Here is a 17,613-nt window from a genome sequence, read left to right as displayed (position 1 = left end):
AGATCATCACAAACATGTAACTTTAGACAAATGTACAAATCATTTGACTTTGTAGAAATGTGATTCCAGTTCATCTGAATGTGATGTGAAATATAAAGCAGTGACACATTGAACCAGAATCAGGTGATTGATGAATATGTGACTGATATACTGAGCTACATCTTTTATTGTTGGAATGCTGTTAAGCATTCCAACAATTGTTGTTATTGTTATCCTGTTCTTTATTAAATTATGATTCTGTCTCCTCTCCCCTTCTCCCCCCCCCCACACCCCATTTCAAAATAAAAGCCCCAGAGAGTGAACTCTAACTGAAATGCTTGTGATGAAGCCTGTCATTTAATAACCTCTGTTTGTGTTTCAAACAAGTCTCCTCCTCCTCTCCCCGACCCAGCCCCACCCTTTCAAAATAAAAGCCCCATGGATTAACTGTATTTAAACATTAAGCTCAAAACTAGGCATTTTTGTTGAAAAAATGAATGCTCTTACTAATACTGCGACAACTACTACTGCTGCTGCTAATATAGTATTACTACTACTACTACTACTTCTACTATAACGTTTGCTGTTGCTACTATTACTACTGCTATTACTGCTACCATCAATATTATTACTACCACTACTACTATTACTTATACTACAACTGCTACTACTACTACAGCTATTCATGCTACTACCAGTAGTAATACTACTACAGCTATTAGTACGACTGCTACTAGTATTACTACTACTGCTATTACTGCTACTTCTTCTATTGCCATTACTTTTACTACTACTACTACTGTTATATTAAATACTACGACCACTACTACAGCTATTACTACGACTACTGATACTACTACTTCTACTACTTCTTCTTCGAATTACTAATACTTATATTACTAATAATACTTCTACAACTACAACTTCTACTACTACAAATATCACTACTGATGAAATTTTTTAAGCCACAGAAACCGTTCGAATATTAAAATGTTCAGCTCTTTCAGGAGAGGGGTGATATGACTTTTCATATTTGTAATCTTTAAACATTTTGAATTATTAAGCTATTTGCAATTTTATTTTGAAAGGGATCTCTATGGAGAAAATCTTCAAATCCTGTTAAACTTCTTCAACTTTCAAAGCCTTCTTCTTCTTCATACTTTCAGCTACAGACACCATAGTTAGACATTTCAACTAGAAGGGTTTTCAGCAGTGCAGTTTAAATGCTTTCAGGCTTCAACATTTTTCAGACGGGTAGTCTCCCATTTCTTAATTTTCAGCAATTCTTTTACGATTCATTTCAGCTTTCAGCATTCCAACGCATTTTCAGCAGGAAATGCATTTTCTAGTTATTATTTTTATCCTTTAGAACAGTGATGAAACTTGTACTCTGAAACCGCACACTCCGGTACAGTCGGTGGCGGTATGCGCCAATTCAAGTTGGTTGCGATCTGCCAAACAAATTAGAGAAGAAGAAGAACGTCACTTCCTGTTAGCTAAACTGTGTTGCGTGCTAAAAGGTAAGACCACAGTCTATATGGGTGAAACAGAAATAACCAACGTTAAATATCGTCAGATTCCGGTTCCATTGAACTCGTGCTGCAGTTAAAGAAGTTATGTGTTTATTTACAACTGTCGCTTATTTTCTGCTCACGTAAAAGTTCGCCGGTTGTCCTGGTAGCAGCATGTGCGAAGCTATCTTACTAGCCACCTAGCTAACATTACAGATTTCAATGGCAGCTTTTTCTGTGACAAACTTATCTAGCTGCATAACATTGTGTGACCACCGTTGTATTGTTCTACAGGAACATGGCAGCGGACAGCAGGACGGAGGACTACCCTCATGAGATAGACGAGCAGCTCACAGGCTTCGACTCCTCTGTGTCTTCTGTTAAAACCATGTTGGAGAAGTTGATGTCGATGCCCAGGAATGACCTGCTGCAGAAGGTAGGATGAAGACCTGTCTGTCTGTCTGTCTGTCTCTCTGTCTCTCTCTCTCTCTCTCGCTCTCGCTCTCGCTCTCTCTCTCTCTCTGTCTGTCTCTAGAATAATATTAAATTAACTAACTAAACAGTTTCTCATAACATGTTATGCTTTGGTTTACCCAGCAGTCTGTGATGAACAGTAAACCAGTGCACATTGTTTTTACTTCTGATTTGTTTATTATTATTATCTGAGGTATTTTTGCAATTATTATCTGAGGTATTTGGTGCTGATTAAATCTGGTTTATTGACAGCTGGACCCTTTGGATCAAGCCAAGCTGGATCTGATGTCTGCCTACACCCTCAATTCATTGTTCTGGAGTAAGTCTTTGTCTGGATTCACTGTGAATATTTTGTGGTTTTGGGGATATGTAAATTTAAGGCAGGTGGCCCTGAGTTTGCTAGTTTAAATTAAGTTGACTCTCTCCTCTCCTGTATGAAAGTAAGCTGCTTCTATTTGGGTTTATTTGTCTGTGCACTGGCACTAAATTCTATTTTATTTAGACTTTACTGCCAGCCAAAGGATTTGTGAAACCCAGTAAACTACTTTCATTTTTAAATATAATTCATTTTCCTCCATTGACTTGTAGTCTTTGTTCTTGTTCAGTGTACTTGGTCACACAAGGAGTGAATCCCAGAGAACATGGAATCAAGCAGGAATTGGTGTGTATGTTTTCTCTGCATTGTCTTCAACATGTTCACATTCTCTCTATTTATTTGCATTAGTGTAATTCTAAATGTCACCACTCTGTGTTCTTCAGGAGCGAATACGGACGTACATGAACAAAGTGAAGGAGATCACAGACAGGAAGAAAGCGGCCCGTCTGGATAAAGGCGCTGCTGCACGCTTCCTGAAGCACGCTTTCTACGATCCCAAAGAAAAAGACTCGAGAAAGAAAGCAGCAGACGCGACGTCTGACGCGTCGCAGTCGAAGCGTCCGAAGCAGAGCTGAAGTTCAGGAGCAGCTGTTCAGTCTCGTCCCACGGCTTCGTAAAACCTCTTTTTGAGGGACAACAAAAACTTTGTTCACAAGGCGACAGATAGACTTCACTGGTTGAGTTACATGAGACACAACAAGAAGAGTTTTGTGTTTCTCATCAGTGAAACAGTCTGATTGTAGCCGTCGTCTACGACACAACATCCCAGCTTTAGCTGAACAAATTCCTGCTTCAGAATTTAATAGATTCAAGGCTGTTTTTATTTTGTACAATATTTCATATTTGAGTTGTTGCGTAAATCTTCTTCATGGTTCCATAACCATGAAATGTTACGTTTTCATTCAGAAATGTGAACAAAAAAGTGTTTCCCTCTACAGGTATTAATACAACATTGTTTGATTCTTCTTACAGATGAAAGAGATGTAAACTTCTCTTTTTAAGTGATTCTGTGAATCTTTTTTTAGATGTTTTTACACACGTGCCATCTATCAAACATGTACTGATTAACAATGTTTGTTGGTGATGAATCTTTATTAGGATCGACCTCTGCATAAAAATACTCACCAAACATCACGTTTCAGTTATTCATTTTTTTTCTCCTGTTGTACAATACAATGCCCCCAAAAAGAAGGTAAATCAATTCTTTATTAAAACAGTTCAGTGTAAACGTTCTCACATTGTGAGACGTCACAGCAGGAACGACACAGGTGTGAATCATAACATTAGTGGGTTGTGCTGCTTCTGTTCACTTGACGACATCGTTAGTTTTATTAGTAACACCTGAGAGTTTCCTTCTGACAGTCTTTTGTTTCTCTGTCGTCCAACGGTTTTGTTCCCAGAAGTGTATGCTAATGAAATTACAAAGAAAAATAATTATAATTTGTTAGTTAACAGTAAATGTCTCCTACAGGTTTAACTAGTGAACCATCTAACTAATAAAACTAGTTTTTGCCTCTAAAAAGTGCTGGTTAGACTCTGGCTAGTTCACTAATATATCTAGAGACAGGCTACTCTGGTTATGTGATGATGACATTTTATTTACGGCCTACCTGTAGACTCTTTTAGCAGCCGCCATTTTGAAATGTCCCTGCAGGTTAAATGCAGGTGGAGTTGATGGAATGAATGGCTCTGGTACATTAGGGCCTTGGTGTTGTCCATGCTCGCTGTGACACGGAATGCAACAGGATCAATTTTTGCCGTTACCAGTGGAAGCTGAGGATGTTTAAAAAAACAGTGTTTGTCACCACTGTAATATTTGTATACACTTGTATTATATGTCCTTTCATTCCATAGAACAGGTCATGTATTTCACGTATGTGTAGAATATATTTAGTCTTGCTGATCTGACAGAAGCCGCAGTGAAGAAGCACAGAGGGGAGGCACACAGTACCTCTGCCTCACTGAAGGGGGCGTGCGAGAGCCCACGGGTCGGGTTCATGCTTGTAGTTCCCTCTTCTTCTACACTTCTCTTCTTCTTCTTATATTTTGCTTTGACTGCAAACATTGAAGATTAAATATCTAAGCTTTAACAATTCTCAAAAAACAGGGAAATATGACCAAATCAACAGCAATCCAACGGCGGACAGGTAAAGTAACCTTTTATGTGTTTGTTGTTCTCTTTATAAATCCGTGGTTGTTACACAGATTTTCGCGGGTGGCGCCCGCGAGCGCTCCGCTTCTGAAACAGGTTGGTGGGCAGGTCGCAGATCGCGGCGCACACGCTCCTGGTGCATTCAAATATGTACCTTCCCTATGTGTGTGTAAAGAATGCTGATATGAAATATGAAAAACAACCAGTAGTCAATGTGCAGGCTGCCAATTGAATGGTGATTTAAGCTACTCTATATTGGGTTCATATATTTGTAAATCTGACTCTGAAAGAGTCAGTGCCTCACCAGCCACGAACCTCACCGCACCTCACTGCTTAATTGTCAGAATCGATTCTGCCCAAAGCTGAATCTATTTGAGGACGCTGATTGGCTAAATTGTATGTCACACATTTATATCTTTAACAGCAATTGGCTAAACTGCTTCATAGTCCCGCCTCTTTGGGGCAGTGTCTCCAGCGCCCCAGAGCTGCTGAGACGTGCACGCGCGGAGAGGACGTGCAGGAAAAGCATATATTTACCGTAGATATCATATTTTACACATATTACTGGTGATTCCATGTTTCAAAAACACAAATATTGACAATTTGTATCGTTTATTATTATTATTATTATTATTTTTTTTATTTTCTTTGTTGTGGCTCAAGGTGGGGCGGCGCCTTAGCGCCCTCTAGTGACCAGCCACCACTGAATGTGATATGTTGCGGCAAAGTGCGGTCCATTCATATTCACACCATTTCAAGCCCTCAGTCTCTCACACTCAACCGTTAAACAGCTGACGTCAGTGAAGCTGAGGGTTCAGGCTTTAAGGTCTTGGGGGGACCTTTTGATTGGACCTGATAAGCAACAGCGTCACAGTGACGAGTCTGCATGTTATTGGTTGTTCAGTGCTGGATGTGATCTCTGACAGTCTTCAGGGAAAAAGATTTGTATTTTTATAGAGTAGAGCTGTTTGTCCTGAACAGTAAGACATGTAGAGTAATGTATATAAGAAGTTGCATGCATATATGTATATATAAGAGAGATGTGTCTTTCATGAACTATGTATATGTGTCCTACTAAACAGCGTAACTTAATTCATAGTAACAATTTGGATCGGTCCCTGTGGGGTTCAAACCTGTGACCTTTTGATTACAGAACGGCCTCACACACACTGCTGTACAGCTGCATGGCTGCTCAGTATAAGCGTGGGCCGCAATGAGACTTCCTTTTATAAAAACCCAACGTCACGTTTGATAAAGACACCCATACTGCTTCCTTTCTGTAACTCCCTCTGGACAGCAGAGATCTTCATCTCACTGCGTCCCTCTAATCAAGCCCAGGAAACAGAGAGCCAGTGAGTTACTTTCTCAGGAATGTATCTTTTCATTCTTTTCATCATCTTTCCTTTTCTCATCCTCCCTGTAGCAGCGTCCAAAAAAATGACATTTTGTTTAGCCAAACCACCCTCCTCCATCCTTTTACTTTTTCCACCAAGTTGTTGTTTCTAACTGTTCAAAGACGTGTCACACTGATGAACAGCCCCGTCTGCATATTGGAAAAATATGGATTTTTCCACTTTTTTTCCACCCCTCCCTTCTGTAACGTTGGCCTTCCGAAGACCTCTTCCCCACATGTGCTCAGTATGAAGGAGTTAGGTCACTGCGGCAGCACATTTGAACAAACAAACTCTGAAACCGTGCGCCCTAACAAGCTCCAAACGCTGGTTTGTCCCGCGGATGTTTATTTATGCTGTTTGTGGTGAGGAAGTTTATATTATGTGGAGCGAAAAGGCATCGGACCAAACGACCTCCTCCGGCAAGACGACGGTAGAAGCCTTCAGACTTCTCCATCTCCTAAAATGGAACAAACAGACGGACGAGCGCTTCACTTGTTGCTATTTCAGTGATTTAACCTCAAAGAACTTACATTTAATCACATTCATCAGGTTAAGTTAGAGCATCTCATAGACTCTTTATTTATTTATTGGTTTATTTGGTAGATACAGTGCATGTTAATATAACATCACTGTAACAGAGTTAAAGAGGATTATTTCTCATCAGTAGTCTCTGGACAGATGTTACAAAGTCACCATGCCGCCATCTTGCCTATAGAAGTTATGTGTCTTACTGAGTAACAGGAATAAACCAGAAACATATTTCTCATTCTCACTCTCTTTGATAGCATTTGGTGGTTAACAACCCGTTAGCAGTGGAAACCAAAGTGCTGATCGAATAACTGTTGAAACAAATCAGGAAGAAGTCGATAGTGTTAGGTCCATTAGACCATACTTTACTAAATGAACATCATGCTGTAGTGAAGAAGACTTGAAACTAGAGATTGAGACCATAAACTCATGTTTACAATGTTTACTGAGGTAATAAATCAAGAGAGAAGTAGAGTCATTTTCTCATAGACTTCTATACAACCAGAGGAGTCGCCCCCTGGTGGACACTAGAGAGAATGCAGCTTTAACACTTGAAGCATCGGCTTCACTCTACAGGTTGACTCCTGGAAATAGTAGTTGACAAAATAATCTCATTTGGTCTTTTTCAGCAGATGTCAGAATTGTAAATGTTCAGTTTTATTTTTTCAAGGACTTCTCGTCCAGGTGCAGAATAAAAGACATTAACAGTGAAACAACATGCAGGGTTTCAAAATGAAGACGTTTTGGCTTCACGAAGACTTAAAGGACGAAGCGTATTAATAAAAAAGTTTGGAGCTTAATTCTTTCATTGTGCGTAACATCTGGTGACTAAAGTCTACCTGAACCTGAAAAAAGCTGGTGGCAGTTTCTGCAACTTATATTTGTGTCTCATTAAATAAACACAGGATATCAGCTGCTCTAGTCTCCCCGTGTTTCCTTGATGTCTTGAAGAAAACTTTTTCTCCCAGACCTCCACGGTGAACGAAGAATCAAAAAACACAGAAAGCCTTGAAGGATTGAGGTAAATGGAGGAGAAACTATATCAAAACATCTGTTTAAAAACTCTCACACAACTCATGCAGTTTAATCTCAAGTCTCATTTGTCCAGTCGTACGCTCACTACAAACACATTCATCTCCACAAAACATCATTAAAACAGTTTCAAGGTAAGAGGCGGTGAGTAATTGAGATGATGATTTTGGGGATGAAGTCTTCCTTTAACAGACTTTTAAAAACATATTTATAAAACATTGAGGTGGTTGAGAATGAGAGTTTGTGTCTTTGAGCCGCTCTCAGTCTGTCATGTCATCTGTTCTCATGACGTGGGAAAATAAAGTCAAACTTGTGTTGGTAGCAGGTAATCTGGGTGATGTTTTATGATTTACAAACCTGAAGTATAGAAACATTCTGACTCGGTGTTACGAAGCCGACTGGAACGAGCTCTGCTCTGAATGAGTGAAGCTGAGAGCGAGCGAAGGACGAACGTTGCAGCTTTATTCGCTCTGACACGCAGGAATTCCATGCAGTCATTTGTGCCACTTTCCATTCACCTCGGCCCGCTGACAGAGCCGCTGATTAATCATGATAACAATGTTTTCCTTTTATTTGAGCCCTTTACCTCCCAGCGCCGGGACAAATGACTTTCTGTAAGAGTCAGCAGGTGAGACTGAAGCTCGGACCACCAACAAGAACTCAGCTCAGAACCTTTTCTTCTTCTTTTTGAACTCTTTAGATCCGGTTTGATTTGTTGTTTTGAAGTGAGACGACTATTCATGGTTTCTCCTTCTGAAATAAAAGATACAAATATTATATACTATTTTAAAAAAGTAACTCACCGTGCTGCCAAGTTTTAATGGTTTAATATTAAAAGAAAATGTGGAAAATCAATAACAGTTTTCTAGCTTATTAGAATCACATCCTTAAGATAAAAACGGCCTCTTCTCTCATTGATTTGTCATTTTCTTACTTAAAGGCGACATATCTTAAAAAATAATAAATCCTGTTTTCAGTGCTTGTGCACATATATTTGGTATCTGGAGTGTTTCCAAACCCACACACTGTGAAATAAGATGATCCAGTCAGTTTTGGATGTGATTCAAAGAGCCAATCAGATTTGTCTCTATACAGGTATATTCAGACAGAAAGTAGAGAGAAATAATGTGTTTTTGAAGAGTGAAGCCTTCGTGTGTTAAAGCTGCATTCTCTCTAGTGACCACCAGGGGGCGACTCCTCTGGTTGTATAGAAGTCTATGAGAAAATGACTCTACTTCTCTCTTGATTTATTACCTCAGTAAACATTGTAAACATGAGTTTATGGTCTCAATCTCTAGTTTCAAGTCTTCTTCAATACAGCATGATGTTCATTTTGTACATTATGGTCCATTTAGAGTCAAACAGACCATAAAGCAGGGGATGCTTTAGGGCGGGGCTACACAGTGATTGACAGGTCTCTACCACATCGGCTTCACTCGGTAGAACCAGAGGTCGGCGCCTGAGTATAACCCTGAGATGTCCCCTTTTGTCTGTGTCATCCACTGTAACTCCTTTATTGTCTTGATCTATTTATTATAAGTTCAGTTACAGCTGTTTGTCGTGGTGATGTTGTGCAGAAGCATGATGACAACATGCAGATTGTCAACGATCAATGAGGATCATTAGTAAGTCCGTGTTGCCCATTTTCTCTTCTTTGTTATATCTCAGTTCAGTTCCGGTGACCCCCCCCCCCCCCCCACACACACACACACACATTCACGGCTCAGCAGCACCTGGACAACTTCATCAGAAAGAACCCATCAATGCACCTTTCATAACTCCTTCACTCCCCCACTACTGTACATCCCAGTGGGGGTTTTGGCAGCATCAGAAAATGACGGCATGCTGAAAACACGCACCGAGCGAGGCCTTGAACCCTCCTCACTAAAACACATCACATCATCACCACACTTTATCGAGTTTCCATCCTTTACCTTGCCTTACTCCTGCCAGTGTGTTTAATCGACAGAGAGCTGGGGTTGGCCTGCCATCTGTCAGGCTTACATGAACTATTAGGAATGAAAACATAAAATCATTTTTCAGAGATCCAAGCTTTGGAGGGTGGAGGGTTGTAGGTTCAAACGTAGGGAGAGACGCTGCGAGTAACTGCTGCCCCTCAAAGTCAAGTTAAAGTTGCACCGCTGACTGTGTAGCTGCACTTAATGTGTACACAAAGTTTAGCAAATTAAACCTCCATATTAAACTGGGATTATTCACCTTCTTTCTCCCATGTGCGGACCAGCTTCACGGTGATGTCACTCTGTGGCCGTTTTGCAGACCTCATCCATTACCGCGTCCCCGGTGTTTACCTCTGGTGTGGACCTCGCTTTGAGCAGTCCATATGGCTGCAATGTGAAATCAGGGCTTTAAACCGTGGGCTTCTGATGCATAAAGCCAGCAGGACGACTGCTCAGCCATCAAAGAGCTGCACGCAAAAAACCCATATCTGAGTCCTGGTGCACATGCACACAATTACACACAGAGGGAGTAAATGTGCAGCTGTGAAAGCAGGACAAACGCTCGACACTTACACAAAGACACACAGAAAATGGCGTACACGTGCATCCACGCACACACACACACACACACACACACACACACACAGACTAGAGTTGACTTGGAGGTGTGTAACGGATTGGATCCCCCTCATAATTCCTGGGACGGCGTTGTCTTCGAGATCTGTACAGAGGCGAATGAGACCACAGCTGTTTGGACATAAATTTCCAAAAGGAATGCCTTCAGTCCGAGCCCTGGGCATGAAAAACCATGACTGGAAATTCCTCTCAGGATGACAAATGATCGGCCTAAGGCCTGTTGTGTGTGTGTGTGATCGTGTGTGTTTGTGAGTGTGTGTGTGTGATCGTGTGTGTTTGTGATCATGTGTGTGTGTGTGTGTGTGTGTGATCATGTGTGTGTGTGATCATGTGTGTGTGTGTGTGTGATCGTGTGTGTGTGTGTGTGATCATGTGTGTGTGTGTGTGTGTGTGTGTGTGTGTGTGTGTGTGATCATGTGTGTGTGTGTGTGTGTGTGTGTGTGCGCTGCAGGTTGAGGAGAAGGATGACAGGGCGAGCAGACCGGAGTGGGTCTCCTCTGTTGGATCAGGAAAGACTCAACAGCTGGACAAGAAGACCAGGTCTCATAAAAAAAACAAGTCTAAGTCATTTTTCTCTCTGTACAGTAGCTAAAGCTGGAGTCATGTTATCATAGTGTGCAGGTTTATGGGAATGTTCTGGATAGATTAGGTTGCATAAAGCTCGCAGCATGTGAGGTTGTGTTCTCTCTGGATCGCACGTCTTCACTTTGCAGACAGTGCCGGCTGGATATCTGCTGCAGCGTTCACTCTGATACTAACGTGGTTTAATTAATACTAATCATAACTTTATGAGAGCCTTTAAAAACAGAGTTTACAAAGTGCTTAGACAGACAAAGCAAAAGCAAGATATTATAACAACAGAAAGCTCAACAAAGAGACAAACTAAGGTGAAATACAGTACAACAGATGAAACAATAAAAACAATCGATAATAAATGATAAATAAAATAATGATAACGGTAATAAACTAAAGCAGTAAAAGAGACGACATCCCATAAAAGCCAGTCTTAAGGAAGTGATTTAAAAGAGATTATTACCATATTTACAGTGTATATGTAAGTATTCTCAGCTCCTATGAGATAGATAATATGATATGAGTGTATTACAACATCACCTGACACGGCTCCAGCTGAACAAATATCATCAGTGAACAGAGAGTTAGTGGTTGATCTGAATGAAATATCATTTTCAATCATATTGCAAATTGAATTCTGCGCTTTGTTGCAGTTTACGGCGCTCCAGAGCAAAACAAAAGCAAAGCAGCTGATGGACATCAACAGCGTCTCCGGTTTCTCCTCAGTCTTCCTCACAGGAGCCGCTCACACAGGCTGCTGGAGATGGACAGCTCGTTTCCTCCCTCCCTCGATAACCCGGCGGGGTTTATAGCACATCAATAACCCCTCTCATCCGTCTTCCCCTCTTACGCTCAGAGCCCAGGTTTACGGCCGGCGTGGGGCGGAAGGCTGCGGGCCTTGATGTGGGAGCCCCGGGGGCTAACGGTAGCGCCGGGTACTGTAAAGTGGTGAAGGGCCTCCGCTTGTTTTTTACGTTGATGTGAATGATGTAGCCTGAGAGAGTAAAAAGGAGGTTGTGAGAGCAGCAGTGTGTCCATATATACTGTACACGACTGGACTGCAGGGAAGCTGCATAGATTATATGCCCTGCTACTAAATATTTACATCCTCTTTAAGATGTTTTCTTGCAGATGACGTACAGCGTTGACGAAACATGTGAATCTGCATCATTAAAAGGGGCAAAACAATCAGTGTTGTGTTCAAAGACACCAGTGAAACGGACTTTATTGCTTCATCTATCACAGCTCCTGGGAGAGAGCCCTGCTCTGCTGCTCTCCCTGAGGTGTCTTCCTCTTCAGATGTGAGGGTCCAAGGACAGAGGAGGCATGTTGGACAGATTGTAAAGCCCTCTGAGGCCAATTTGTGATTTGAAATCAGTAAACAAGATTTGACTTTAAATCACTCACTTAAAAAAAATCAACATTTAGAACTAAGAACCGATGAGGACGAAGCTGCAAAAGAATAAGCACAACGCACCGTCCTGACTAAAATATGTTCATTAAATGTGTAGAAATCGCTAAAATATAAAGTGTCAGCTGTTTCAGGAAATCCTTGAGACCAAAACCAGCTATATGTTTGAGATCTATTGTCTTTAGCAGACAGACTTTGTCTTTTAATAGGAGAAAATGGAAGAATTCCCCTTATATGTAACAAAAGAGCCTGTATGTTCAATCCGTGGCAGTAAAATGATGATGATTGTCTATTACAACTGGAGCTAACATTATAACCAACTGAATGCATCAAACTCTTTTGTATTTAATTCTATATGTCTTCTTTCCCAGTAAATCAAAGATTCAATAAGCTGAGCGACAGCAGAAAGTGTTAAAGTATTATTGTGTTTACAAGCAAAACCACTTTCTATTTCTTCTAAATGTCTTGTGACTTCCACACAGGACTTGTGTTATTCTGACAGCATGAAGAGGATCAGAGTGTGATCATAAGTTCCTCCTCACAGCCACAGGGGGGCAGTCCAGCTCCACAGTCCAGTCCTTGCTCCTCCGGTCAGGCCTGAGCGGTGAACGGAGGTTTTCTCTTCTCACCGCAGAGCAGATTGTAGAAGATTAGCTCTTATCACACGAGGAAAGCACAACAATACGGGGAGTTTAATGATAGAAGTAATTGTGGTGGACGTCCCACGTTATGCTGCGGTGGCGTGATGAATGTCGACCGCAATGCACCGCGCTGTGAGGAGATTTGGCTGCTTGCTTGTTATTTGTTATAAGTGTAACCTTCCCCTGAGGTTGGTTAGCTGAGGGGGAGGGACCAGATTTTAAATCTTCATTTTTCATTTTTGCTGAAAGTTGAAGTCGTAGTAAATGTCGCTATTTACATAAAGTGTCAATTCAAACTGTAAAAGATCCAATATTTCATAAAAACGTAGACACATGAATGATGGTATCGGACTCTAATCTTTCCAGTCACCCACACATATCACAGTAAGTGCATTTCAGCGTTTGTGCTCATCAACTCCTCCCTCCATCGTCTATTCACAACTGTAAATCTGCGTGAAAAGTTCAATTAAAATGTATTGAGTGGAAACAGAAAAACTTGAATGACAGTTGATATAAGACTTTCAATAAAAGTTGCTGGTATTATTAACCGCATAAATCTCCTGACAAAACTTGTTAAAAAGAAAAAGAAAGAAAAGAAACCTCTGGATGTTCTGCGTTGCTGCAGGCGGTCCGGGCTAATCATGATCTAATACACAGGCGCTGCATGCTTGGATTGACATCAATTGGCTGTTTTCTCAGTGCATGTGGTTGTGTGCACACCCATATAATGTGTGTGTGTGTGTGTGTGTGTGTGTGTGTGTGTGTGTGTGTGTGTGTGTGAGAGAGAGAGGCAGAGATTACAGTGCTCCTCAGTAGTGAAGGTTTTTGGAATGCTTCACACCGAGACAGCTGCAGTCTAGACTGTCACTCTCGTGTCACTTTATCGCTTCGGGCCCTGAAAGACAAATAAGGAGGAGCGCCCAGATATGTGGCCTCATCTTGATAAGAGAGGTGGTAAGAGGATCTGCTGATGACTTCTTCAATCTAGCATGAAAAGGCAGCTCCGGTGTCTGATACAGCGAGTGCCGTCAAAGGGGATTTTTTTTTTCCCGGGTAGGCGATGAATGAGAGAGCATGAGCTGTCCTGCCTCTAGTGTATCAATAACATTCGTTAACGTGTGTGTTGGTGTGGTAAGCAAACAGCGGGCACACTTCTTTATAACTAATCGATCTCTTAAACCAGCCGAGACCAGCATAGTCACCAAATGCAATCTATTGGTTTCGTACAGGGACGGTCAAGACAAAAATACTGCAGATGGAAACTCAGTTAGGATCCTTATTCGTGGTAGACACATGAATTAAATGCATCCATGTGACGACCTAACTGTTGGTCTTGTTGTCGAAACCTAACTGTTGGTGTTGTTGTCTCAACCTAACTGTTGGTTTTGTTGTCTCAACCTAACTGTTGGTTTTGTTGTCTAAACCTAACTGTTGGTGTTGTTGTCTAAACCTAACTGTTGGTTTTGTTGTCTAAACCTAACTGTTGGTGTTGTTGTCTAAACCTAACTGTTGGTGTTGTTGTCTAAACCTAACTGTTGGTTTTGTTGTCTAAACCTAACTGTTGGTGTTGTTGTCTCAACCTAACTGTTGGTGTTGTTGTCTGAACCTAACTGTTGGTGTTGTTGTCTCAACCTAACTGTTGGTGTTGTTGTCTCAACCTAACTGTTGGTTTTGTTGTCTAAACCTAACTGTTGGTTTTGTTGCCTCAACCTAACTGTTGGTGTTGTTGTCTCAACCTAACTGTTGGTTTTGTTGTCTCAACCTAACTGTTGGTGTTGTTGTGTCAACCTAACTGTTGGTTTTGTTGTCTCAACCTAACTGTTGGTTTTGTTGTCTAAACCTAACTGTTGGTGTTGTTGTCTAAACCTAACTGTTGGTTTTGTTGTCTCAACCTAACTGTTGGTTTTGTTGTCTAAACCTAACTGTTGGTGTTGTTGTCTCAACCTAACTGTTGGTTTTGTTGTCTCAACCTAACTGTTGGTTTTGTTGTCTAAACCTAACTGTTGGTGTTGTTGTCTCAACCTAACTGTTGGTTTTGTTGTCTCAACCTAACTGTTGGTTTTGTTGTCTCAACCTAACTGTTGGTGTTGTTGTCTAAACCTAACTGTTGGTGTTGTTGTCTAAACCTAACTGTTGGTGTTGTTGTCTCAACCTAACTGTTGGTTTTGTTGTCTAAACCTAACTGTTGGTTTTGTTGTCTAAACCTAACTGTTGGTTTTGTTGTCTCAACCTAACTGTTGGTTTTGTTGTCTCAACCTAACTGTTGGTGTTGTTGTCTCAACCTAACTGTTGGTGTTGTTGTCTCAACCTAACTGTTGGTGTTGTTGTCTCAACCTAACTGTTGGTGTTGTTGTCTCAACCTAACTGTTGGTGTTGTTGTCTAAACCGATTGCATTGCGTGACTACTTTATGAACTGCCTTGAGACTGTGCTGCGTAAACTCGTATGTCATAATTTGCATCATAAAAACTGACACTGTTGGAAAAAGTCTGCAACAAACTGCCCATTTATTCGGTTTGACCGAATCTGTGAGAAACCTTCCAAAGCAGCCAGAGAAGGAAATGCCAGTCGTAATGTCAGAGGGCTGCTCCGTCCCATTACGGCAAATCGAAGCCGAATGTGTCATTAGCTAATCGAGGCTCGTCTCTCCTCGTTTCAAAACAGCAGCCTCTGTCCGGCCTTCAAAGGCCCCCATTATACTTCAATGGAGGGTAAACAGCGGCGCCCAAAAATGACGGTCTCCAAAGTTTAAAGCAACATCGTTTATCAAACCCTGCCAGCCGCTGCAGGTGTGACCCCGTTCCCACAGCCTCGTCGACATCTCGGGCCAAAGGGGCGGGGAGTATGCCGGTGAGTTCCCGAGCACGCCGTTCAACCTGTGCACCTTTAACAGCAACAACACACTCACCCGTAAACTTGGCATATTGGAGAAGATTTATTAAAACGTACACCTTCCTGCAGCTTGCTTTGTTAAAGAGTTAAGGACGGTGCTTTAACCTTTAAACATGTGATAGAGACATTCAGCTCACTCAATGAGTGGAACTACTGATGTAACATGTCATATTCGTGTTCGGATGCTCAACAACTATTACGCGTCAGTGACGGTTGACGTCGGTTGCGTTGAGGGTTTGGCAGATATCTTTGGCGAGTTGAGGGAGATTCTTTGCCGGTGACCTCAGTTTCCACCGATTCCTACGGGATGTCTTCGCCTTTTGGTTGACATTTTAATTCACTTTCCCCGCAGCACCGCGGCTTCATGCATGTTCACTTTGGATGGCTCGATAGAAAACTACAGGACTCGATGCCTTGATGACATTTTGCACATTACCGTGGTTTCAGCAGTACTTTCTACCGCTCATAAGGGTTCTACTGAGTCAAGGTTTAGGTGCGATGCTATGTGACGCACATTAAAGTGAATAATTAATAAATAAAACAAACATGGTTCTGGGACAATCATAATTTATTCACGTACAAAACACACAGTTAAAACGCTCTCCTCAAAGCCACCAGACTCCAGTCACACAACAGTCATTTTACTGTGCTCATCATCGAAACACACTTCATTCAAACTTGACAGAAACTCATCAAAAACCTCCAACAATCACCAACTCTGGTTTGGTTGAAATGAACCCGTAATTCACAGTTAAGACGTTATATGATCTCCTCAAAGCCACCCGACTCCATTGACAGAAGGAGTCATTTTTGTGCGTCTCTTGTAAGTTTACCATATATTTATACCTCATATTAATCTTTTTAAAATGATATCCTAGCTACTTTTTGACTTTCAACCTGCAACAAATCTCAATTTCCACATTTTCCTGGGAAATAGTTTCCTCCAGGCCACCTCTGCAGCAGCTGTTGATGGCAGCGTTACTCATTCACCTTCACACTTTTTTCCCAGATGGCTCAGAGACTGAACCGGTGACCCCTCCGGTCACAGAGCTCCTTCTGTAGTGACGGTGTCTTTACCAGTGTATGTGTGCTTTATCCAGTGCGTGTCCTCGGTTCAGTTTAATTAACAGAGGTCGGGTGAGCAGATCCCATCGGGGTCAAGGCGATCGAGGCGGTCTGAGCAGGTGGAGAATCGATGAGATTGGCTCACACACAGAGCACATCGACCACTGGTCAAACACAGCCGCTATTGATTGACATGTTTAGTGTGTTTAACAGTGAACACACGTTACGTTCAGATACAGAGAAAGACTGTGCTAGGACGCTACACCTTTTATTGTTGTGCAGGTTTCTGCAGATCAAATATGACTTTTAAAGTACATGTGAACTGTATTTGTGAGATAGACTGTTGATTCGTATATTATCACAAAAGCTGGGAAGCGCGAGGAAGACCAGTAACTGAAAAAAGGAAAGCGCGCAGACTAAATACACGAGGAGAGCCGGGTGATTACACACAGGTGGAACAAATCAGGGCGGGGCAGAAAATCACAAAGGTGGGAAACACACAAAAGTTGCCATCTGAACATGGCAACTTGCATTTCGATGTATCACAAATAAGTTAAAAATGAGTCTACGGAAGCTCACAAATACAGAATGGACGAGTTAAAAAACACAGGACAATTTACAACGTTAACCTGTTTCAAACTGTTTCAAACGGCGGCTGTAATCCGGGGGAATAACCCGTTTCCCTTAAACGGGATTGACCGAGCAGACAGGTCATTGCTCGAGCCATGTGCCTCAGTACGTTCAGCATTAATGCAGCGCTCACACTCACCACGGTCTGATCCTCTCCAGGATTCACAAAAACCTTCCAAGGAAAAGAAAAAAGACCGGTGATGCAAACATGGTGCCGCTTTTCATCATTTTACAGATCAAATATGAGCCGCAGCAAAAAACACACACACACACACACACCTGAAGTCTCGTTTATTCATCATGCAGGGCCCTGAGCGCTGGGACAGAGAGAGGCTGTGGAGGAGATTAAGGGAGGGTGAGAG

The 17,613-nt window shown here is 41.7% G+C and overlaps 1 protein-coding gene across 1 annotated transcript; it reads left to right on the top strand.

The window, feature by feature from the left end:
- The first annotated feature begins 1,415 nt into the window (after positions 1-1,415).
- Positions 1,416-3,469, top strand: c1d (C1D nuclear receptor corepressor). The gene is made up of 5 exons (XM_076079385.1): positions 1,416-1,499; positions 1,785-1,926; positions 2,217-2,283; positions 2,570-2,625; positions 2,724-3,469. Exons 2-5 carry the CDS (start codon positions 1,789-1,791, stop codon positions 2,913-2,915), a joined length of 453 nt encoding a protein of 150 aa, XP_075935500.1. The 5' UTR covers positions 1,416-1,499; positions 1,785-1,788; the 3' UTR covers positions 2,916-3,469.
- Positions 3,470-17,613: the final 14,144 nt, after the last annotated feature.

Source organism: Anarhichas minor, unplaced genomic scaffold (assembly GCF_050575085.1).
Source record: "Anarhichas minor isolate MPS153535 unplaced genomic scaffold, ASM5057508v1 ptg000072l, whole genome shotgun sequence".
NCBI classification, from domain to species: domain Eukaryota; kingdom Metazoa; phylum Chordata; class Actinopteri; order Perciformes; family Anarhichadidae; genus Anarhichas; species Anarhichas minor.
The sequence above is the reverse complement of the archived record's forward strand: the minus strand, read 5'-3'. Positions and strand labels throughout refer to the sequence as shown.